This window comes from Phaseolus vulgaris, chromosome 2, assembly GCF_000499845.2.
Source record: "Phaseolus vulgaris cultivar G19833 chromosome 2, P. vulgaris v2.0, whole genome shotgun sequence".
Taxonomy (NCBI): domain Eukaryota; kingdom Viridiplantae; phylum Streptophyta; class Magnoliopsida; order Fabales; family Fabaceae; genus Phaseolus; species Phaseolus vulgaris.
In genome coordinates, this window is record NC_023758.2 from 16590922 (window position 1) to 16614292 (window position 23371).

Consider the following 23371-nt stretch of genomic DNA (forward strand, 5'->3'; position numbering starts at 1 on the left):
GCTACTGTGCAAGGGGTGACCTTTTGGGTGCCAACTCAGGCCCCCAATCCTCTAGTCACTCACTCTGAGAGCGTATCTGCCTTCCTCTCGTACCCTGCACCCGGCTACCCTGGGCGTGACCCTCCTCTTGAGTCGTATCTATCCCAAAGGCGTCTCTGGGGCGGCAGGGGTACTTCACGAGTCAGGCTGCCCTACACTGGTGCTATCACTATGGCCTTGAAGCCACCTTTCTCTTCTCTTTATCACAACCCCAGATTATCGGGACCTGAGGCCTTCCCACGGCGTCGCTCCCTCCATGGTCTTTCCTACCCATGGGTATCGGGGAACCGCACTGTGATTGCCGTGCCTTAATGATATTTGATCTTAGCTACGCCCTGGTTGGGCGACGCCTCCACCTAGGCGACGCCTCGCCTTGGCGACGCTTCCTCTTGGCGACGCTGGTACTTGGTGTCTCTTCACCTAGGCGACGCCTTGTGTTGACTTTGACTCCAGGCGTTGACTTTGACCTTGACTTTGTCAACGCCCGGATACGGGACGGTACAGTTATCACCTATAATTGTCTTAAAATCCAAATCTCAGTAAAGTGTCATCATACAAATGAACAATCCTAAAATTAACTCACATCATGTGATTATCAGAGCTTAGGTTCTTATGCTTAATTTGCTTGAGTTGATTTGGCACTCTACAATTTCTTTACATTCTAGTTCCTTTAATTCTTGTCTTTAAATTCAAGTACCTTTAACTTATTGTCTTTAAATTCAAGTACTTTTAATTTATTATCTTTAAATTCAAGTACCTTTACATTCTTGTCTTTATTTTCTTGCATTTTATTTTCCAGCCCTTTAATTCTTGCAAAGCAAAATTCGGCTATTTTATATTCATAGCATTTTTCGCTTTTGGATATGTTTCTCTTTATGTTTTCTATTGATCTTGCCTTCTTACTTTGAGTCTACTTACTTGCTTTTAATTGTGAAGTTTGCAAAGTAATTAGAAACTTGTTTTTAGTAGAAGTATATTTAAAGTTCCAAACACATGATTTCAAGTGTTCAATTATATTGAATCCAACCAAAAACTTTTGTGAAAATTGAGAGTTCTTGAAAATATGCATGATGCAAGCTATGTTAATTCTTTTCCATATGATACAATAGTATATAAAAAAAGCAAGCAAAACAGTAACGTCCAAGCCAAAACAGTAAAGATATTTCAAAGGCATCTTTGATTATCACTTTGTAAAGAAATATACCGTCCCGTATCCGGACCATTAGTTCTGTGTTGGTCCAGGAGCAGGACCAAAGTCAGAAGCCCATCTATTTCGTAAGCAAGGCATTACAGGGGGCTGAGACGAGGTATCAAGCGCTGGAGAAAGCGGCGCTAGCAGTAGTATTTTCTGCCAGGAGGCTCCGTCATTACTTCCACAGTTTCACGGTGGTGGTGATGACCAACCTCCCTATACAGAAAGTGCTGCATAAGCCTGATGTGGCGGGAAGAATGGTGCGTTGGGCGGTAGAACTGTCAGAATTCGACATCCAGTACGAGCCTAGAGGATCCATCAAAGGGCAGGTGTACGCAGATTTTATAGCGGAGCTGTCGCCCGGAGGTGAGCAGGAGGTGGAAGTGAGTTCGCAGTGGCTGCTCTCGGTTGATGGCTCTTCCTACCAGCAGGGGAGCGGTGCGGGAATAGTCTTGGAAGGACCCGACGGCATACTGATCGAGCAGGCCCTACGCTTCGCCTTCAAGGCAAGTAACAATCAGGCAGAATATGAAGCCCTAATAGCAGGAATGCTCTTGGCCAAGGAGATGGGCGCACAGAACCTCCTGGTGAAGAGCGACTCTCAGTTGATTACGGGGCAGGTGTCGGGTGAGTTCCAGGCGAAGGACCCACAGATGGCGGCGTATCTGAAATACGTCCAGTTGTTGAAGGGGGCGTTCAACGCTCTTGAGCTGATACATGTCCCGAGGGAGCAGAATGCCAGAGCTGACCTGCTCGCAAAGCTGGCCAGCTCAGGCAAGGGGGGTAGACAGAGGACAGTGATCCAGGAGACTCTCAAAGCTCCACGTAGATTCGTGGAAGACAACAGGGTGGATGTCCTCCAGATTTATACATCAAGGGGAAGACCGAGGAGTCATTGCTCTTTGACCCAAGATACACAGAGGGCGCCCCGCATCAGCATGTACGCGGGCGTGCCTGAGGAAGAGCAGATGCAGGTATGTGTTTTGTCCAAGGGAGACACCTGGATGACGCCCTATAAGTGATACCTGGCGGATGGGGCTCTTCCAGTGGACCTTGAAGAGGGTAAAAAAGTCAAAAGAAATGCCGCCAGATATATTTTGGTGGATGGGGTGCTGTTCAGGCACGGTTTCACTCACCCTATCCTGACATGCGTCAGTGGCGATGAATGCACCAGGATAATGGCGGAGCTACACGAAGGCATCTACGGAAGCCACGTAGGGGGAAGATCTTTAGCTTCCAAGGTAATACGCGCAGGTTTCTTCTGGCCAACAGTGAAAGAGGACTGCGCACGGCACGCCCAAAGGTGTAAGCAATGCCAAAAGCACGCCGACTGGCACAAGGCGCCGCCAGAAGAATTGCGATCCATATACAGCCCGTGGCCTTTCCATACATGGGGAATTGACATCCTGGGCCCTTTCCCACTGGCAATCAGGCAGATGGAGTATCTGATCGTCGCCATCGAATACTTCACTAAGTGGATAGAGGCGGAGCCCGTGGCACAGATCACTGCGCATAAGGTACAGCATTTTGTGTGGAGAAACATTGTGTGTCGCTTTGGCGTACCTAGGCGCCTGATATCTGACAACGGGACCCAGTTTGCCAGTCAGCAGTTGAGAAATCTGTGTGCTGAAGTAGGAATCAAACAAGTATTCGCGTCGGTCGAACACCCCCAGATCAATGGACAAGTAGAGTCAGCAAACAGAGTTCTGCTGAGGGGGTTAAAAAGAAGATTAGAGAAAGCCAAAGGGGCGTGGGCGGAAGAGGTGCCAAGGATTGTATGGGCATATCACACCACGCCCCAATCCTCTACTATGGAGACGCCTTTCAGTTTGGTGTACGGGTCGGACGCGATGATTCCAGTAGAAATACATGAAAGCTCACCACGTTTTCAAAACTTTGTGGTGGAGGAATCCAATGAAGAGAGGCGGGTAAACCTGGATCTGCTAGAAGAGGCCAGGGAAGAAGCTAGAATAAAAGCTGAAGCGATGAAGAGAAGAGTAGAGCGGCAATATAGCTCTAAGGTAAAGCCGCGACAGTTTCAGGTTGGCGACCTAGTGATGAGGAAAGCTCACCCATACGAGTTGGAGAATAAGCTGTCTCCCAAGTGGACCGGACCCTTCAGAGTTACTGAGGCTAAGGGCAACGGTTCGTACAACCTGGAGACTTTAGATGGAGGTCCTATCCCGCGCAGTTGGAATGCAGCCAACTTAAAATTTTATTTCAGTTGACTTATGTAAGCAGTATGTAACAATTTAGTTGAAGGGGACGCTCTTTTTCCCTCTCGGGGGTTTTTTAATGAGGTCACCCTAATAAAAGGAAAAACCAGTTTGAGAAAAAGAAGTGCCTTGGTTTTCAGCCTTTATCTTTCTCTGTTTGAAGTAATGTGATGCGCCGCCTAGGTCATGGCGTCGCCAAGAAAGAAGGCGTCGCCTAGGTCTTGGCGTCGCCCAGAAAGAAGGCGTCACCTAGATAGGGGCGTCGCCCCTGAGAAGGCGTCGCCCAAGTGAAGGCATGCACCGTTGGAAGAACAGGACGAAAGAAAAGCGCGCAGTACGTGAAGCATATGCAAAGTAAAGTGGCGTTGCAAAAAATCAAGTATGATATTGAAAAGTTGTTGTTACAAGCAATGTTCAATACAATGGGAGTAGTACAAACGGAGCAAACACTACAAATCATGCAAGAACATGAACAAGCCATTCCTCAATGGTCATCAGAGTCATCACTGGAGGAAGGCAAAGCCCCTTTCCCAGCCCGCAGAGCTCGAGTAAGTCGTGTCCTCTTTTCTTGGTTTATTCTCGAACCTGCACCAAGGGAGAAAACGTGTTAGAGACACCATGAAGCAAGACATGCACAGTTAGAAAGCAATGAAGGCCGAATTTTCTAAGGCAGTGGTTCTTACATATGTACTTCTCAAGAGTCCCAGCGTTGAACTCCAGGCTGATCACCGTGGCAGAGTCAAAGCCGCCCGCCTCAGCAAGAATCCGGCAAGCTATTTGATCACTTGGAGCCAGCTTCTTGAGGGGTTTGGCTTTGAGGGCCTTTTCCTCTCTCACCCAGTACAGCGGAAACCCATCCAGAGCGTCGGGAACAAGGTCAGTACGACAGATCTTGAAGAACCGGCCTTTCCACCCGGTGAACGAGCTTTGGAAGGGTGTGAAGAGAACTCTCCCGGGTACATTACTGAGAGTTACCCAGAGGTTGTGTCTCTGCCTCTTCACCTCAAATAAGTGAAGAAAGAGGTCAACCGAGGGTGCACAACCCAGAAACCCGAAGAGAATGTCGAAGGCTTTGACAAAGGCCCAGCTGTTGGGATACAACTGGGCCGGAGCAACGTTGATCTCCGTCAGCAGTTCCTTCTCGAACCAGGAAAAGGGTAAGCGCACTCCGATGGTCTTGAACACCACCTGGTAAAAGTAAAAGAAAGGGATCCCTTCGTTGGCCCGTTCGTCTCCACATACTGGCTCCCCTAGAGTGCAAGGGAGCACAGCGATGTCATCGTCATGCCTCCTCGCGAAGGCCCGGTGGTCATAGGAACACGAATCCCCTTTGTGTTCCCTTATGGCCCTTGTAGAGAGTAAGCATGAACACTCGTCAAGAAGTTCACTCGAAGCCCAAGGGTACAAGTCTTTGGGACGGACCCTGGAGGAAACAGCGTGAGAAGACATTCTTTAACAAGATCAGAGATTGTCAAGAGTGTAGAGACCGCAAGAAATGCAAGAGTTGGGCGAGGGAAGCGAATGCTGGAACAACCCTTTGTGAAAAAGAAAGGGTGCAAGAAAGAAGGGTGCAAGAAGGAAGGGTGCAAGAAGAAAGAACGTAAGTAGATTGTGAAGAGTGAGAAAGTGATGCGGATAGTTTCAGAGTTTGAAGAGTTAAATAAAGCGGTTAGAGCGCCAAACGATGCGAATGGATGCACCGCACGATTGGTCCACGTGGCAGAAGATGGAAGGATGACCCTGGCACCACTGGTTAAAATCAGAAAACGTCGTATCAACAGAATATCCAGTGGTACGATGCGCCGTCGAAAGTGTGTCAGGGGCACAGCAGGAGTCAGAACTTAATGGAATGACTGAATGTCCCATCAACCATACAAGCAGCGCCACGTGGATCAAGTCGAATGATGGAACGTCCCATCAGCCATACAGGAGGTGCCACGCGGATGGCACGGGCAAAACCTTGAGCTCTTCGCTGTCATCAAGCGTCGACCAAGGCAGGACCAAAGTCAACGTCGAAGTAAAGGTAATGCCCAAGGCGTCGCCTGGAAGGACGCAAAGGGGCGACGCTAGCGTGAGACGTCGCGGGCGTCGCCAACCAAAATATCAGCAGGGTCGCCTCCCCAATACCCACAGGTAGGAAAGACTGTGGAGGGAGACGAAATCAAAGAGGGCAAGGTTAGTCACTGGCGTCGCCTCCCCGATACCCACAGGTAGGAAAGACTGTGGAGGGAGATAAGACCGCCAAACGCCAGCGAATCGCTGGCAGGGCGTTCCCCGATACCTATGGGAAGGGAAGACCATGGAGGGAACAGACCCCCCCCCCCCAGAGCACTCGGCGTTTTTGGCAAGGTTAGTCACTGGCGTCGCCTCCCCAATACCCACAGGTAGGAAAGACTGTGGAGGGAGATAAGACCGCCAAACGCCAGCGAATCGCTGGCAGGGCGTTCCCCGATACCTATGGGAAGGGAAGACCATGGAGGGAACAGACCCCCCCCAGAGCACTCGGCGTTTTTGGCAAGGTTAGTCACTGGCGTCGCCTCCCCGATACCCACAGGTAGGAAAGACTGTGGAGGGAGATAAGACCGCCAAACGCCAACGAATCGCTGGCAGGGCGTTCCCTGATACCTATGGGAAGGAAAGACCATGGAGGGAACAGACCCCCCCCCCAGAGCACTCGGCGTTTTAGACACCCGGGGACGATACGGCGCTGCTGTAGCCGGCCTCTCCTTAGGCGTGGGCGCCGGGCGTTAAGGATCAAGGAAAGGACCTTTTGGTATTAGAGACACCCCGTGGACGATACGGCGTCACTAAGTGAGCCTCTCCATGGGCGTGGGGGTTGGCACGCGACTTTTCCCGATCATACAAAGCCGCCCAACGAAGCGAGAGAAGCAAGTATAATGCAAACAAAACAACCGAAGCATAAGAAGGCAAAAGATGAGAATGAGATCGCACAAAAGCAATCATACGAACACCCAAATTGGTAACAAGAGTACGGATGGTTCAAAGAATTACAAGTTTAAACAGAGAGAGTCAAAAGCAAGCGTAAAGAATAAAGGAATTAAGCTTGAAGGTGAAGGTGGCGGGTGAGAGACAGCGGTTCAGTCATCCAAGTCCATGGGCACGACCTTCCCGTCGACGACATGGTGCATGGGGTCGCAGTTCTAAATGTTGATGCCAGGATTCTCGCAGGACGCCTGGGTCAGAGCCTCTTGGAACCCCTCCTCGAAAGTACCCGCCATCTCCTGGATAAGAGACTTCTTCTCCTTCTCTAGCTCCTCAACGGCGGCATCCCCAGAGGTCACCTGCTTCTCCAGAGCCTCTTTCTCCACGCGAAGCCGACTGACCTCGACCTGTAGTTTGTCGTAGTCAGCCCGAAGAAGGTCCATCGCTTTGGCCTGGGTGGCCATTTCCCCCTCCAACCGCTCCGTCTTGTCAGCCTGCTCACGGCAACGGTCCTTCAGGTCCTTTTGAATTTCTGCATCAGCTTTAAGCAATTCCTGAAGGCCCGTTACCTGGACTTGGAGGGCGACTTCACGAGTATAAAGGCCAGCCTGGAGCTCCAATGCCTCTGCCAGTTGCCTCTCAGTTTCTGCTTTGGACTCTTGCGCTTGCTTCAGAGAGGTTTGGTAGGTTTCGTTCTGACACCCCAGGGTCCTCATTTCCTCCTCCAGAGTAGTAGCCTTTGTTTCTAAGGCCTGGAGAGTTTGAGCCTGCATGACCGCGTTTCTGGCCTGGGCGCGCCATTCAAGGGCCACCGCCAAGAAGGCCCCCAAGTAGAAGGGCATGCCTTCCTTCCTGTTGGTGCCCTCTGGCAGGGTCCCGCCACTGAAGCCCCTCATTAGATACATAATCGGAGGAGGGATGGCGATGAAATTAGGGGCGGCAGCAACGGAAGCAGGGGAAGCAAGGGTTTCTGTCGGCGGCGGAGGTGGGGCAGACTCGGCGCCTTCGCCCCTTTCCTCTTGGAGTGTCATGGGAGGGAGTGAGGTTGCGCTTGGGGGGTTGTCCATGAAGGGATTCCCTCCCTGGGGCGACGCCTCTACCAAAAGAGGTACCCGCGCAGATTTTCTTCTTCTGAAGGGTGCCACGCCTTCTGAGTCCTCATCCTCTGATAGAATCTCCAAAACCCGTTTCCCTTTGTCAAAGGGGGTTGGAGCCAGTGACGAGGCCACAGCTAGGGGAACAGCGGCGATGGGTAGAGGAGAGCAGGCAGTCTGAAGTGCTGCGAGGCTATGTGGAGATGACGGAGGTGAACTCAGGGGAGCCTCGGCGATGATCGGAGGAGGCGGTGACAGAGTCGGTGGGGGAACCGGATCGGCAGCAAGAGTGGAGGAGGCGCCCGCCTTGGTGGCACGTGCCTCCTTCATTGCTTTCACCAACATCATTCTCTTAGAAGCGCCCATCACCGATCCTACATCAAGACAGACCAAACAGCAAGAATTAGGGCCAAAGCAGCTATGCTAAATTACAACACACATGGAGGCGTGAAATGCAAGTAACATGGCACAGTATAAAACGAGCATAATAGTATGGGGGAACAAATGTTCGATAGCAGGCTGTTCACAACAAGAAAGATGAGGGGAGAGCCCCTTACCAAAGTAGGTGGTCAGGGCGTGAGCATTGTACTCGCTAGCGACCAGCTTCAAGGTATCAAAAACGATCCCCAACCCGGCCAAGGCTTTGCTTACCTCCCTATCGGCGGGAGATAGCTCTTCCAGGGTTTTGGCCCTGAGCAGTTTAGGGCGCTCCGTCCAGTAAAGGGGGAAGCCATCCAAAGCTGTGGGATCGTGCTTGGCGCTGCACACCCTGAAGAACTTCCCTTTCCAATTCTTGTAAGAATTTTGGAAGAGGGAGAGGAGGATCCTGCCTGCGATCCCGGAAAAGCTTACCCAGAAGCTCTTCCCCTGCTTCTTCACCTCAAAGAAATGCAGGAAGACATCTACAGAAGGGGGAATGCCCAGGTGTCCACAAAGAATTTGGAAGCCCCTCACGAATGCCCAGCTGTTGGGATGGAGCTGGGCAGGGGCAGTGTTGATTTCAGTGAGGAGTTCCCGTTCAAAGGGGGTGAACGGGAGACGCACTCCTACGCGCTTGAACACGGTCTGGTACATGAAGAAGAAGGGTTTCCCCTTCCTAGGTCTGTCGTCCAAACAAACAGGTTCCCCAGGCCTGCCGGGACGGACGGATATGTGGGCGTCGTGTGTGCGGCAGAAGGCGTTAAAATTGTACAAATGGGGATCCCCACGGTGAGCTTCCAGGTCCTGGAAGGAAGTCAGGCTGGTGCATTCGCTCAAGAGCTCGTCGGGGGCCCAGGGGTAGAAGGCTTTGTAGTTGGACTTGGGGGTCGTGGGGGAGGAATCAGGCTCCGCGTTCGCGCGCGTCATGGTGTAAATAAAGAGCTGGAGAAAGAAGAGAGGAAAAAGGGTTTAGCAAGTGTAGCCATGGCAGGAAGGGGAGAGAGCCCCAGGAAACGTCACCCACGCGAGAAAAATCAGAGGGGAAAGAAGAAGTGGAGAGACGCAGTAATACGTGAATAACAAACAGTCCCAGGCAGTTCAATAAATCATCTAATGCGACGAAGGGGAAGAGTCGTGAGTACCCGAAATCGTACCTTTGCTATTGGAATGGAGGCAGTAGAAGAGCGCAGGAAGGAGAGAATCGCAGTTGCAGAGAGAAAGGGTTTTGAAGGCGATGAACAGTGCGGAGATGCAGAGAGAATGAATGTAACAGTAGGGTGAGCGCGGGGTTTGGAGTAACTTAAACGTTACATTTCGCAACTCAAGAGGCGCTAACTGAGGGCCGTGGGATCGTGCCACGCGTCAGAGGATCAATTGCCCAAGGGAAACGCAAAGGTCTCTGGAGGATGGCCGCGCGATGGGCCACGTGGCGCGCGATCAAGGGTAGCCCAAAAGGTGTTATCATCATCGTTTCAGAGGAGGTCAAATCAATCAGCAAGAGCGCTCCTAGGGTTCAGAGAGCGTCACGTCAACCATTCGAGAATTGTTGAGTCAGCAGGGAATGACACGTCATCAGGATGGCACGTGGACGGCGTGGGCGAGGCTTTAGTCTTTACGCTGAAGACAAGTCTTCAGCTTAAGACTGGGGGGCTTGTGTACCGTCCCGTATCCGGGCGTTGACTAAGTCAAGGTCAAAGTCAACAGCTGGAGAGTCAAAGTCAACGCAAGGCGTCGCCTAGGTGAAGGCGTCGTCCAACCAGGGCGTCGCCAGATCAAACAGTGTAAAAACAAGGCAATCACAGTGTGGTTCCCCGATACCCATGGGTAGGAAAGACCATGGAGGGAGCGACACCCTGGGAAGGCCTCAGGTCCCGATAGCTCGGGAAAGTGATAAAGAGAAGGAAAAGGTGGCTTCAAGGCCATAGTGATAACATCAGGGTAGGGCAGCCTGACTCGTGAAGTACCCCTGTCGCCCCAGAGACGCCTTCGAGACAGATACGACCCAAGAGGAAGGTCACGCCCAGGGTAACCGGGTGCAGGGTACGAGAGGAAGGCAGATACGCTCTCAGAGTAAGTGACTAGATGATTGGGGGCATGAGTTGGCACCCAAAAAGTCACCCCTAGCGCAGTAGCACTCCCAGCAGGAGGACTCACACGTAGAAACGTCCCCAGGTGGGCAGAAGCGCCCCCAGATGGGGTCACGGCGTCGTGAGGCCCTCCACGTGTATAACAGCCATGTCAGAATGGAAACACCCCTTGGTCTGGTGCCAGGTAATTAAAGTCATTCAATACAGTTTCCGTTTCGAGCGTTCAGGTGCTATGATGGCTCCCAAGCGTTTCAACGTCTTAAATGCGCTACGTTTTCTAATTAAGCGCTTTAATGAGTGCGTTACGTTTGTGATTAAAAGCGCTTTAAATGTTTGGGAGGTTTAAATAGCGCGGGGAATGTTGGAAACGGGGTTGGAACTTTTGGCAAATTTACCAGAGAACTCTCTAGTTGCTTGCTCGTGCTTCAAGGTTACGTACAAGTGACTGGGGAATATTTTTTCCTGAAGGAGACAACACACACACATATACACAGTTCTTTTTACCACCTTCAGAGTGCCATACGCGGTGCTCAGAGACGTAGGTGGACAGTTTTGGTGTTTCTTGCTGGCTGACTTGAGCGTCGGAGTGCACACGGCCGCTAGGGCGCCGTTTTGTCCTCTTTTTTGCAGGAATCCACAGGCAACCAGTGGGAAGGAGTCCCTAGCTGACGGTTGAGGTCGCGCACGAAGACATCCCGGTCAACCGGACGGAACAATCATTTTCCAAAAATATGGATTCAACTTGATTGGAAAATTGTTTTCAACTTTGTGGAATTTTTTTATCCTTTTGCTTTAGCATTTTTCTAATAACAAAAGTTTCATAGTTAAAAGTTTAGTGAGTTTCTTAGAGTCTTCTTTTGTGTTTTTCTTGCTTGTCATCTTTTTCAAAAGTTTTTTCATATCTCTTAATTCAAATTTGGTTTAGCCTTTTTCTTGTTTAAGCTTTTCTTGTTTGTCTTTTCTTTCTTTCCTCAAGTTTTGTGGTGAATTACCTTGAGAAAGTGTTGAGGCTTTGGCATTATTCACTTCATAGTTTTTCAAACCACAAGAAAGACCTTGGTTAAGGGAAGAATTTTATTTTATTTTTTGAGTGGTTGAGGGCTTTTATTCAAATTGCCACAAGCTTTAAATTTTTCCTAACTTCTTTTCACTCTTTGTTTGTTCATTTGTGCAACAAAATTATGGGTCATTTGCTTTAGGTGCATCTTCAAAACTACAAGCCTATAACAAAGCCCACAATTTGGGAAAACTTATGGAGGTCAAAAAGTGACTTGTCCAAAAAGACGAGAAACTAAGCCAACTTGTACAAAGATTGCAAAGACTAGAAGAAGCTCATTCGAGGCAAATTCAAGATGAAGAGGAAGAATGGAGATTGACCAAATTTGATGCACGGCACCCTCAACACCAACCACAATCTTGTTTTGATTTTGTAAAGTTACCTAGTTTTAATGGGTCCAATGACCCTTCTTTGTATTTAGAATGAGAAGCTAAGGTTGAACATCTTTTCAATGTGTATAAGGTCACCGAGGACCAAAAGGTTAGGTTAGCTTCCCTAGTTTTTCTAGACTATGCCAACCAATGGTGGCAACGAACTATAATGGACATTGGGCTAAACAAGAGGCCAATCGTGGTCACTTGGTATGATTTGAAATCATGTATGTGCGCGCGGTTTGTTCCTCCTCCTTCTAGGAAGGAACACTTGTTGAAGCTCCAACGGCTTCATCAAGGACCTAGGATGGTAGATGAATACTTTAAAGACTTAGAAACCACTTTGACTAAAATGAATATGCATGATAATGAAGAGTCAAAGATAGCTAGGTTTGTAAGTGGTTTGAGGAGAGAAATTCAAGATATTGTAGAATTATATGAGTGCTTTTCTTTAAAGAAAGTGGTTCACCTAGCCATCAAGGTGGAATCACAACTTTTGAAAACACCTCTCAATCATACTCATAATGATGACTTCTACAAATCTTCATGGAAGGATACAAACAAAATTTCTTCAAAAACTTTTCCTTCCAATTTTTAAAAAGAAACCACTTCTCACCACAAAGTTTCTAAACCTAATCCTTCTACCTCTACACCTAAGTCACCCACCAAAACTTCAAGAACAAAAAGGTTTTAAATGTTTAAGTTTTAGGCATAGAGTTGTCAATTTTCCAAATAAAAGAACCATAATGTTCCAAGAGGTAAAACAAGACCACATTATAACAAAAACAAAAAATGACAATGAAAAAGAAAAAGAAGGACAAGATAACATGGGTCTCATCCCTTCACCTCAAAGGTGTTTTTCTTCTTTGTCTTTTTTATACCTAAACATTCTAAATACTTGACATATTTGATTAAGAAGTTTAGGGATGATATTCCAAAACCTCCTAAAGGTTATTCTGTGAACCTTCTAAGAGGATTTTCCAAAAATCATTTCATCCCCAGAAATTCTTTCCAATCATGTCCTGTAGCTAGAACTCAAACATGTCATCTCCCTACGCTTAATGAACATAAGTTTGCTTCACACCTACCATAACCACCTCATGTGAACAAACTTAGTATGTTATTTGCAGGACTACTAAATTCGAGGACGAATTCTTTCGCACCTGGGGAGCATGATACAAACCCACAAATGACTAAAGACATAACAAGCAAATTCCAAAAGGGTCGATTATCTCAAGTTACAAAGTTGGGTCCCACCAAACCTCAAGACAACATCAACAGAACAAGAAGCTATAAACCAGAGCACCTAAAGTTCTTCCTGCTAGTCTTAAATGTTTAGAATATGTTGTAAATAAATTGGGCTCACTTTAGGGGTCCAAATAGCAAAGATATGCTAGAATAAGGTAACATTGGCATAATAGGGGGTATGGGTAGCATTTTAGCTTGTTCCTAGCCTATTTAAAAGCATTTTGACCTAGTTTCTAGAAGGACAAGCCTAGGATGCGAGATTGACTTAGTCAAACCCTAAGGCTGCCAATTTTTTCCCTTTTCCCATCCTACCCCTTTAGCTTGTTCTCCAAGGCTCATTTACCTATAAATAGAAGGCTTACCAAGTGTATTTTACAAGTTGAAATTATGGTAAAGAAATTCTGCACAATTTTTGTGTGAGTATTGAGTGAGTGTTCTCCTCCAAATTTGGTCTTATCTTGTGAGATATGAAGCTCTCAAGTGGCGGCCTCCTTTCACTCATCTTGGTGATTCCATCCCATCAAGTGGCGCGATTCCTCCTAGCTTCACCATCCCTAAGTTCTTCCTTCATCATCTCTTCCATTAATCCATTCCTATTCATACTTATGTCTATTTGGTTTTATCAATCTTGTTCTTGTTTCCTTTTATAATTCTACTCCTTAATCTTTGCATCATCATCACCATTTAATTGTGTTTTTCTCTTTGTCTTATGGAAATGAACATTCACATCTACTTAACCACTTGGTTAAGTTAATGTCCAGTGAGAATTTTCCTTAGGTTATCACCTATAATTGTCTTAAAATCCAAATCTAAGTAAAGTGTCACCATACAAATGAACAATCCTAAAATTAACTCACATCACCTCTCCCTTGCCATTTCTACCCTTCACCCATCTTGATCACCAAGGCACCCCTCCCTGTAAACAGAGTATCTTGCCTAATGTATTTTTAACATTGAAATTTTAAGTAAAGAAGCTATGCTTGAGTGAATTGAGAGTCTGAGTACTCCTTTTTATCTGGGTCTTATCTTGGGTGGATAGTATCCTAAGGGGTGACTCTGGGTCTTATCTTGAGTGAGGGACATCTCGAGTGGCGGCTCTTGCATCACTCATCTTGGAGTCCCTCTACTTCAAGTGGTGTGAATTCCCTTTCTAATCCATAAGTTCTTTTCATCCCTTCATCTTTTTCCTTCTTTGTTTGCGCCATTATCCATTTCCATTTCATGTTATTTAATTTTCCTTCCATTCGGTCATCTTTATCATTTTAGTCTTGTTTCGTTTCCTTTTTTATGTTCTCTTCAATTCCGCACCTTTGGATCATTGTCACCATATTATTGTGTTTTTCTCTTTGCCCTTGTGAATTGAACCTTCACACTTACTTAACCACTTGGTTAAGTTCGTGTCCAGTGGGGATCTTCTTAGGGTTCTCACCTTTAAATTACTAAAATACAAAATCTAAACAAAAGTGAAACCTTTAAAATGTACAATCTATAATCAACTCACAGCAACTAGCAGATGACTAGGCATAGATCAACTTCACAAAAAGGTCATTCATCTCAGTATACAAAGCTAGTTTGGTCCAATTTTCATGGGTCATGTATTGGGCATAGAATAGTAGGGTATAAATAAGAAAAAAAGTCTAGTTAGGGCTACAATTGGGCCTTTTTGACCTAAATGCAACTTTGGACCATCTAGGATTAAACAAGTAAGTGTCTAGGTTCTTCTGAGACTTTGAATGTGACTTGGCAAGCATTTGCAACCCCTTGTGACATGGAAAATGATCCTGCCTGTTGACCAAAACGCTGGAGCTTAGCCTCGTCACACTTGGATCGACGTATGCGCCGTGTCAGCCTCCGTCCTTCACCGCGATCCACCTCAAGAACCTGCAAAAGACGAAACGGCGCTGCTGCGGCCGATCGCGCTCCAACGCCCAAATCAGCGACTGAACCACCAATTACTTAAGAGTAAAACTCGAAAACTCTAAGGAACCGTGACCAGTTCTCTCTCAGTGTACTCAAGACTCGCAAGTGTAAAGAAAACAATCTGAATGTGCGTACCTCAGAAGTTCGTTGGGAACTCTTATATACCTGGGCACTTTCTCTCTCCTGGCAGTTACACATCTGGACACGTGGCTCGCATCCAGCTGTACACGTGCCTTCACCTGGAGCATCCTTGACTTGGGCGCTACTTCTGACTCTTCTTTGGCTAAGTTACTTATGCATGATACTACTCAGTGCATAGTTGCCTTGGAGCGTGATCTCTTCTGGATGGCGAGTTCGGGTGCCTTCGTACACACCTTCCCTGTGGTCTCGCCGGCCGCCTTCATGATCTGTACTACCTGTTTCACTGTATACGTTCAAGTAAACTGTCCCCCGACCTTATCCTCTGGCCAGCTGGGAAGTGTCCATCTGCCTTTATCTTCGGCGATGTCCTTGTTTCGGCGGTCTCTAATCACTGGGTCGCCTGGGTTCATATCTGGCGACTCCATCTTTAACTCGGTGACCGCCGGTATAGGTATGATGGAGATCGGGGCACGCCAACTTGATAACTAGCGACTACGCAAACCCCCCGACCTCCTTCCCTTCTGCCAACCAGGTGTCCCATCCAACATGCCTATATCATAGCTCGACGCCACGTCATTACTCCCGACTACCAGGGCGGTACAGAAAACATGAAGATTCCAACTGGACTATGACAAGGAAAATGTGAGCATCCTCATGGCAACGCCTCAATGGAGAGTTGTCTCATCTAATGACAAAACGCCACTTGTGATTCTAGGAATGGACAAGAATTGCTTCAAATATAAAAGGCCACTTGTCAACCTATGAGTGGAGGAATATTTCTGAATTATTAGCTCCAATTAGGATATAAAAAGAGGTGTTAATACACTTGTAAAACAACTTAGAATTGATAAAGAAATGCTGCCAAATTTTCAGCACACTTGTCTTCTAGCTTTTTCCTTGTTAACACCATTGTGAGTGTTTAGCATGGATCTTCTTAGAAGTTGGTCTTAGCTCTTCTAAGCCTCAACTATCATACTCTGATTCACCTTCCCCACACGGTATTCTTCCTCCATTGAAACCTCAAAAGACTTCCATCAAACCGCAACAAGACAACAAATCAAAAGACACATGAACATACAACTAGGAATTGCATCACAATTTCTCTTTTAGTTAAGGCCCATCTAATTTTAGTAATTTATAAAATTATAAATAGAGAATAGATGCAAATAATAGTGAGAATGGTAGCTAGAGAACTTACCATTTATGTTTCAGATTTTACAATTTTATTTTCTACTCTATTTTACATTTTTTTAGTTTACCCTTCTACAACTTTACATTAGAAAGTTGATTGAATTATGAAAATGGGTCACACCAAATATGAAACCATATTAGACAATGTTTTGTTTAAGTTATTTCTTCTTTGAAGTCATTTTGAAGTTCTGTTTTCGATTAAAAATCGTTTTCTTTAACATAAAAACCGTTTGGTTATGTGTTTTATTCATTAATAAGGAATCTAGATTTGAGTTTCTTTCATTTGAAGTTGAAGATGACTTGACTATGATTTATGTTCTTTATTTTTCATTTCTAGGATGAAATTTGCTTCTTTTCAGTGCAATTTCTTTTAATTCTTGTTTGTTTACAATTCCATTTTACATTTTTAGTTTATGCACTTAATTTATTTTAATATTAGTTCATTTCAATTGCACTTTCTAATTAGTCATGCTATATTTTCCATTTCTTGTGTTTACATTTTCAATTTTTTACATTCATGTACAATAGTTATTATCATTTACTGTTATGACCTCAAGTCTGAGAGATAGCATCACTAAGGTCAATCATCGCATTCGAGATATTGTCCGCTTTGAAGGTCGGGGCTCCATCACAGTTTTGTCCTTAAAAGGCGCCGCGGTGGGTTGAGAGAGGAAGGAGTATATAAACTGCCCTTAGCCTCGATTCTTGAGTAATGTGGGACTATATTGGCATATGGTAACAAGCCCCTCAGTCGAGGTCTAAGGGAAGTGGACTCCCCCTAGCCGAGGAGGGGCTAAGGAGCCTCTTCGGCCCCACGGTGGGCACCAATGTTTCGACCTCAAGTCCGAGAGATAGCATCGCTAGGGTCAATCACTACATCCGAGGTATTGTCCGCTTTGGAGGTCAGTATTCTGTCACGGTTTTGTCCTTAAAAGGCGCCTCGGTGGGTTGAGGGATGAGGGAATATATAAATTGCCCTTGACCTCGACTCTTGAGCAATGTGGGACTATATTGACGTACGGGAACAAGCCCCCCAGTCGAGGTCTAAGGGAATTGGATTCCCCCTAACTGAGGGGCTAAGGAGCCTCTTCGTGGGCGCCAATGTTCCGACCTCAAGTCCGAGAGATAGCATCGCTAGCGTCAATCACCGCATCTGAGGTATTGTCCGCTTTGGAGGTCGGTGCTCCGTCACGGGTTTGTCCTTAAAAGGCGCCTCGGTGAGTTGAGAGAGGAGGGAGTATATAAACTGCCATTAGCCTCGACTCCTGAGCGATGTGGGACTATATTGGCATACGGGAACATTTACATTTTCTGCATTTTGTAATCTCTATGGTTTACATTTTTCAATTTATATTTTTGTTGTTTTCAATTCCATTAGGCATTTCATCTTTCTTTGGTAGAACTATTCAACAGTTTGGTAGATGATTGTTGACTAAACAGTCTAACAGTTGTACTTAGTTTTCATATTGCACGAATTCATTTCTATTTTAATTTTTCTTTATAATTAGATTCAACCTAGGTTAACCTTATACTACATTAGAGGGAAACTTAGTTTTCTTTTTGTGAATCATATGTGACTAAAGGTTTATCAAAGAATAAGGATTTGTGTTGTCGTTGTTGTGTCTCCATGATACAAAGAAAGAATGTATCATCGTTATTTTGCCTCAATGAGAAGAAGAAAAGTAATGTCTCCATTATTATGCTATCGTTGTTGTATCACTATTGTTGTTATGTTGCCATTGTTGAACTATTTTACGACCATTATTGTCACTTTGCAACCAAGTTACTATATATTAAAATTAAAATTGTTTTATTATACCAACTAAACGCCAACAATTCCTGTCATAATAATTGGTATATGTTAACAAAATGAGATGAAGGTTCTAAAACTGTCTGATTGAAACCATGTTAGAATTGTTGGTCGAAAATAAGAGGGAGTGAATTGTTTTTGTACCACCAGGGTTATATCGGTTATATGATCGATATGATCTTAATCAAATATAAACCCGATGTGAGGTAATTGGGAAAATTTTTGTTACGTAGATACAGAGATTCTTTATCTTTTAGTTACATGGAGATAGAGAAAAACTAATGAAATATTGATTGATAAAGATTTTTTATTCAGATGGTTTTATTCCTTATAAACTCATAAATTGATGCATGAAGATAAAAGATATGATTGTTATTGTTTAAATCTGTTGTAATACTATTATGAAGATTAAAGATATGATTGTTGTTATTTAAATTTGTTGTGATATTATTCTAAAGATAAAAGATATAATTGTCATTATTTAAATTTGTTGTGATATTATTCAGATGAAAAAAGGTAAATGAGAGGAGATAAGCCAAAGAACTCTATAACCCAAAAAGCAAAGGAAGTATTATTCTATGCAATGTTGAAGATGAGAAGCTTTGATGTATCAAATCCTCATGGAACCTGAAGTCGTGTTGTGTTTTAGGTTTGGGTTTAGTTATGGGGTTTAGAATCTTTGTAAGATCAGTATTGATTCCTACAGAAAGCTTGTTTCAATCTGTTTTAAAGAACTAAGTGTTTTTTTCATGCAAAGGGAAAAACAACCGATTAAAGTTTCGAGACAATCGGTTGTTTGTCAGTTAGCTGGAAAAGGAGTTTTGAAACTGTTTTTTGAATCAGTTGTGTAACTACTGAAACCATTCAACCGGTTATATCGTGGTTTCAACCGATTAAAAGTAAGTTTTCATAACAGTATTTTGAAAACCTGTTTTAACTGATTCAGTTGTTCAAATCTGCCTTAAACGGTTGTTTTTCAAAGGTTATAAATATAGCCTTCTTTCAAAAGTTTCATGCGAGAGAAATATAGAAGTTTTACACTCTGATTTGAGATCAAAAAGAGAGATTACAATTTGTTTGTGAAAAGGAGTTTTTCAAGTTTAGCAAGATTGCTTTTGAGCTTTGTTGTGATTTAAGAACTGATCATAGGGTTTCTGGTTTACTGATTCCAGGTGTTTTCTACCCTATCTTAGTTTCTTGTAATTGTTCATATTACATTCTGTAAACGTGTTTGTAAAGTCCTGTAAAGTCAGTGTGATTTTGGCTTGAGGTTTGTGTTGTGTTCAAAGAGGGTGACTAGGTCTTGTGGTTTCAGGATCAGCTCTTTGTGGGTGTTTATAATTTGTGATCCTGCCTGTTGACCGGAGCGCTGGAGAATGCCTCGTCAAGGATCGACGTGCGCGCCGCTTCTCACTTCCGTTCCTCCTCTGGATCTATCTCAAGAACCTGCAAAGAAACAATACGGCGCCGCTGCGACCGATCGCACTCCGATGCTCAAGTCAGTGACGGTATCACCAAATACTAAGAACTGGAGCCGTGCAAACTCTCTCTCACAAACAGCTCTGTCACTCGCAAGCGTAAAGTGTATGAACTGAACGTGCGTACCTTAGAAAATCTGTTAAGAACTCTTATATACCTGGTGGTTTTCTCTCTCTTGGCAGTTACAGACTTGGACACGTGGCTCGTATCCAACCGTACACGTGCCATCATCTGGAGGCTCCCTGACTTGGCGCTGCTTCTACTCTCATTTTGGCTAAGTTACCTATGCATGGTACTGCCCAGTGCATGGCTAACTCAGGAGTGCGATCTCTGCTGAAACTGGCGAGTTAGGGCCTTCGTACACCTTCCCTGTGGTCTCGCCGGCCGCCTTCATAATCTGCTCCTCCTTCGTCTTCGGCGATGTGATTATTCTGGCGATCTCCGACTGCCTGGTCGCCTGAGTCTACATCTGGCGACTTCACCTTCAACCTGGCGATCGCCTATTCTGGTAAACTGGAAATCGGAACACGCCAACTTAACAATCGGCGACCACACGTGCCTCCCGACTTCCTTCCCATCTGCCAACCTGGCGCCTTGTCAACACGCCTTCACTGTAGCAGTATGCCACGTCACCACACCCGTCCACCAGGGCGGTACACAAGCCCCCCAGTCTTAAGCGAAGGCTTGTCTAGCGAAAAGACTGAAAGAGCCCTCGTCAACACCGATCTACGTGGCACTGACGCAGAATTCCAAGCGATCGTACTTTCTGCTGCTCTGACGCTCCACCAAACCCTTCAGCGATCGCTCGACACGTGGCTTCATCAACGGCTCTCTTCATCTGCCGTTAGCGCTTCCAAACTTATTTCGAAAACCCCTAAACCCCTTACGCTCCTACTGTTCCATCACTTTCTTCACACTTGCATACGCTCTCATTTCCTTCTGCGAAAACTCTCGACGTTCCTCGACGCTCTAGATCACCACCTCCCTTCAACGTTCTCCTGATCATTGAAAGGTAATTACTTTCCTTCATCTGCTGGGTTTCCTTGCATTTTCACCGATTTGCATCATCCTGTAACTGTCTGGTGCATACGCTGTGGGCTGTTTTTCCATTTCTCCTTCTGCGTAACTTAGGGCTTTGTCGATCGTCGCAACGAACTCACATTCGTTCGTCTTTCACCTTCCTTCTATGATCGAGTCAGCCTTTGTAACCCTCCTGATTATTTTTTTTCTTTCTTCTTCGTTTGCAGTTGCTATCATGACTCGCACGAAGATCACCCCGAACCCCCCTCCATCAGCGCGAAACCCTCCTCCACAAGCACACGACTCAACGCAAGTTCGTGGTGCTCCCACTTCGCAGGCTGTGAGGCCTGCGTCTTCTCAAACCGCTCTGGCCCAGGCGACTCCACCAAACGCTGGAGGAGCCCCCATCCCTCTGCCAGACTTCAAGACTTTATACCCATGGGCTAACCCAACCCTCTTAAAGGAAACCTCGTCGGTGAACACTGCGGGAGCGGTTCTGCGATTGACCAATGGGGACGAGGCCCACCAATCGTTTCACAAGGAGCACGATGAGAGAATGATGGTGCTGCCTTGCCCCGCCGCTCTGCCAGTGTGCGCCGATGATAAAGTGAGCGCCGACGGGCCCTTCTGCTTCGTCTACACCACTTTCTTCAAGAAGGTCAAACTCAGGTTCCCTCTTACTCGATTTGAGAGGGAACTCTTAACCGAGCTCAACATCGCTACCGCCCAGCTTCACCCCAACAGCTGGGCGTTTGTCCGAGCTTTCGAGATAACGTGCGCCCACCTGGGGTTGCCCGCGTCAGTGGACGTGTTTTTATTCCTGTTTGAGGCCAAGCACCCAGGAGATCGCCTGTGGGTCAGCCTGAATGCCATTGCTGGGAGATCCATTTTCACCATCTTCCAGCAGTCGTACAAGGATTGGAAGGGGAAGTTCATCCAGGTTCGCGCAAATGACAAAGACACTTCCCTTCTCGACGGTTTCCCCTTGTACTGGGTGGACAAGGGGAAAAAGGAGTCCAAGAGCTGCTTCAGGAGGCCCAGAAGTCCTGATAGCATGGGAGCTTTGGATCGAGACCTTTGCCTATTCTGGAAGAGGGTGGCAGATGCCCACATAACATTCTTGACCCCCACCCTGATTTCCTTCGAGTTCTTTGAGGACCAGTTGGAATTCCAAATAGGTTAGGACGCTACACTTTTGTCTTGACATTGCTTCTGATATTGTTTCTGGGCGTCTTGTTCGCACAAGACTTTGGTTTTATCTTTTCTGCATATGCCTGTTTTTGCTGTCTCATTGCCTTGTACACTAATCTTTTTTCCCCTTGGAGCTAACTCATGCACTTTCGTTTCATGCAGATACCATGTTGGGTAAGAACATGCTCGCTGACTTGAAGGCGCTCGCCCGCAACCACGGGTTGGCGACCGGTTCCCAGACGGTGCCCAACTCGGCGGTCGAGAAGGCCATCATTCATGGGCGATCACCGCCTAAGGAGCCCACTCAACGAAAGAAACTGGTCCTTAAAAGGCCAAAGCGAAAAGCCCCCCAAGTCGTCCAAGAGGAGGAGGAAGAGGACGACGAGGTCACTGAGGATGGCCTCGTTACAAAGAGGAAAAGGGTGGCACCACCTTCTCCACCTGCCCCACCCCCTCTTTCAGCTTCAACACCACCATCAACACCTGCTCCTCCTCCCTCATCGCCAACACCACGAGCCCCTTCACCACCAGTCCAAGCAACTCCACTGGCCACTGCGCCACCAGCAGTCGAGGCTCAAGAGCCAAACTTTCTGGAGGACCCCCCAAGTGCCTCTACGCCCCATATCTCAGCTGGAGGGGGCCCTCCTTCGAATGCTTCAGCTGCAGAGAACGTTCCGACCGGGAATGAGGTTGCTCACACCTCCCCAATTCTAATTACCGAGTCCCCGGTCGCGTCGCCACGCCAGGAAGCAAACATTGAAAACCCTGCTAAGGAAGGTGGCGGCGAGAACCCTCCACAAGCCCCCCTGGCGCCTCTCCAGGCATCCAACCTTTCCCTTGAAGTCACAAGGATGTGGGAACCTCTGACTGCCAAACTCAAAACCATAGCAGAGGATATCCCATCAATCATAACGAGGGCTGTGGAGAGCTCCACCAGGAGGCTTCAAGACGATCTCTACAACCTCAAGACCGAAAATAGCACTATGAAGGTTGAGGTGGAGAAGGTGTCATTCAGCCTGACGCTCGCGGAAATGGAACACTCTCGAGTAGAGGATGCCCTGAGTACCAAGCTCAGGCTTGCGCGCAAGGAAGCTGCTGACCTTCGCCGCAAAGTCCATGAACTTGCCCAAAAAAAAGTTGAACTAGAAAGCAAGATCGTGCCTCTGCGCACCAAGGCGAGCGACCTGGAGGCTCACATTCAAGCTAACGCCGATAAGGTACAAAAACTGGAGCAAAGGTCGATTGACCGCGAAAAACTACTTGGACAAGTAGAAAAAGCAAGGGATGACGCCATGGCTGATCTCACCGAGGCGAACAAGGAAAAAGAGAAAATGGCTGCCGAGTTGACCCGAGCTCAAGCGGAATCCAAGAAGGTTGCTGACGACCTTCTTCATGCTCAAGAGACCAACAAACAACTCCGAAAACAGGTCGAAGAGCTGGAGCAGCAGAACAAGGAGCTTAAGCAACAGGTTGAAGAATTTCAAAGGCAAATTGAAGAACTTAAGCTAAGCTCCGCTCAGATTCTGGTTGCTGGATTTGATGCCGCTCGGGAACAATTTGCATGCCTATTCCCTGATCTCGACCTCAGCATGGTGTCGTTAAACAACGAAGTAGTTGATGGAAAGGTCGTTCCCGCCGAAGGCTCAACCAATTCCACCCCATCTGCTTCTTTATAAATTCACTTGTATTTACCTTGTAAAAACTCTTGCATATGTGTTTTGAACAGTTACTTATTTCAATAGCGAAACTTGGACATTCTTTCCTCTGACTTCTTTTGAGCGCTTTCACCTTCTTCGTATGTTTAACTTTGCCGAGTTTAACTTAGCGATTTTGCAAACACGACCTTTGGCGTAACTGCTTCGAGCCGATTCAAACTTAAGCAACAATCGCCTTAAACAACTTGTACCCTTGAGGCACTAACCTGATCATAAGAAAAGCTTCCAAGCAACGAA

General features: G+C 46.4%; 1 protein-coding gene across 1 annotated transcript; it reads right to left on the bottom strand.

Moving 5' to 3' along the window:
- Window positions 1–4020: 4020 nt before the first annotated feature.
- LOC137809105 (uncharacterized) lies at window positions 4021–7163 on the bottom strand. The gene is made up of 2 exons (XM_068610246.1): window positions 6750–7163; window positions 4021–4032 (listed from the first exon to the last, which is right to left on the bottom strand). The coding sequence occupies exons 1-2, from the start codon at window positions 7161–7163 to the stop codon at window positions 4021–4023; spliced, it is 426 nt and encodes a 141-aa protein (XP_068466347.1).
- Between the last annotated feature and the right edge of the window lie 16208 nt (window positions 7164–23371).

Excerpts from the sequence above, each read along its gene's own strand:
- LOC137809105 (XM_068610246.1), bottom strand. The coding sequence starts at position 7,163 with ATGCAGGCTCAAACTCTCCAGGCCTTAGAAACAAAGGCTACTACTCTG.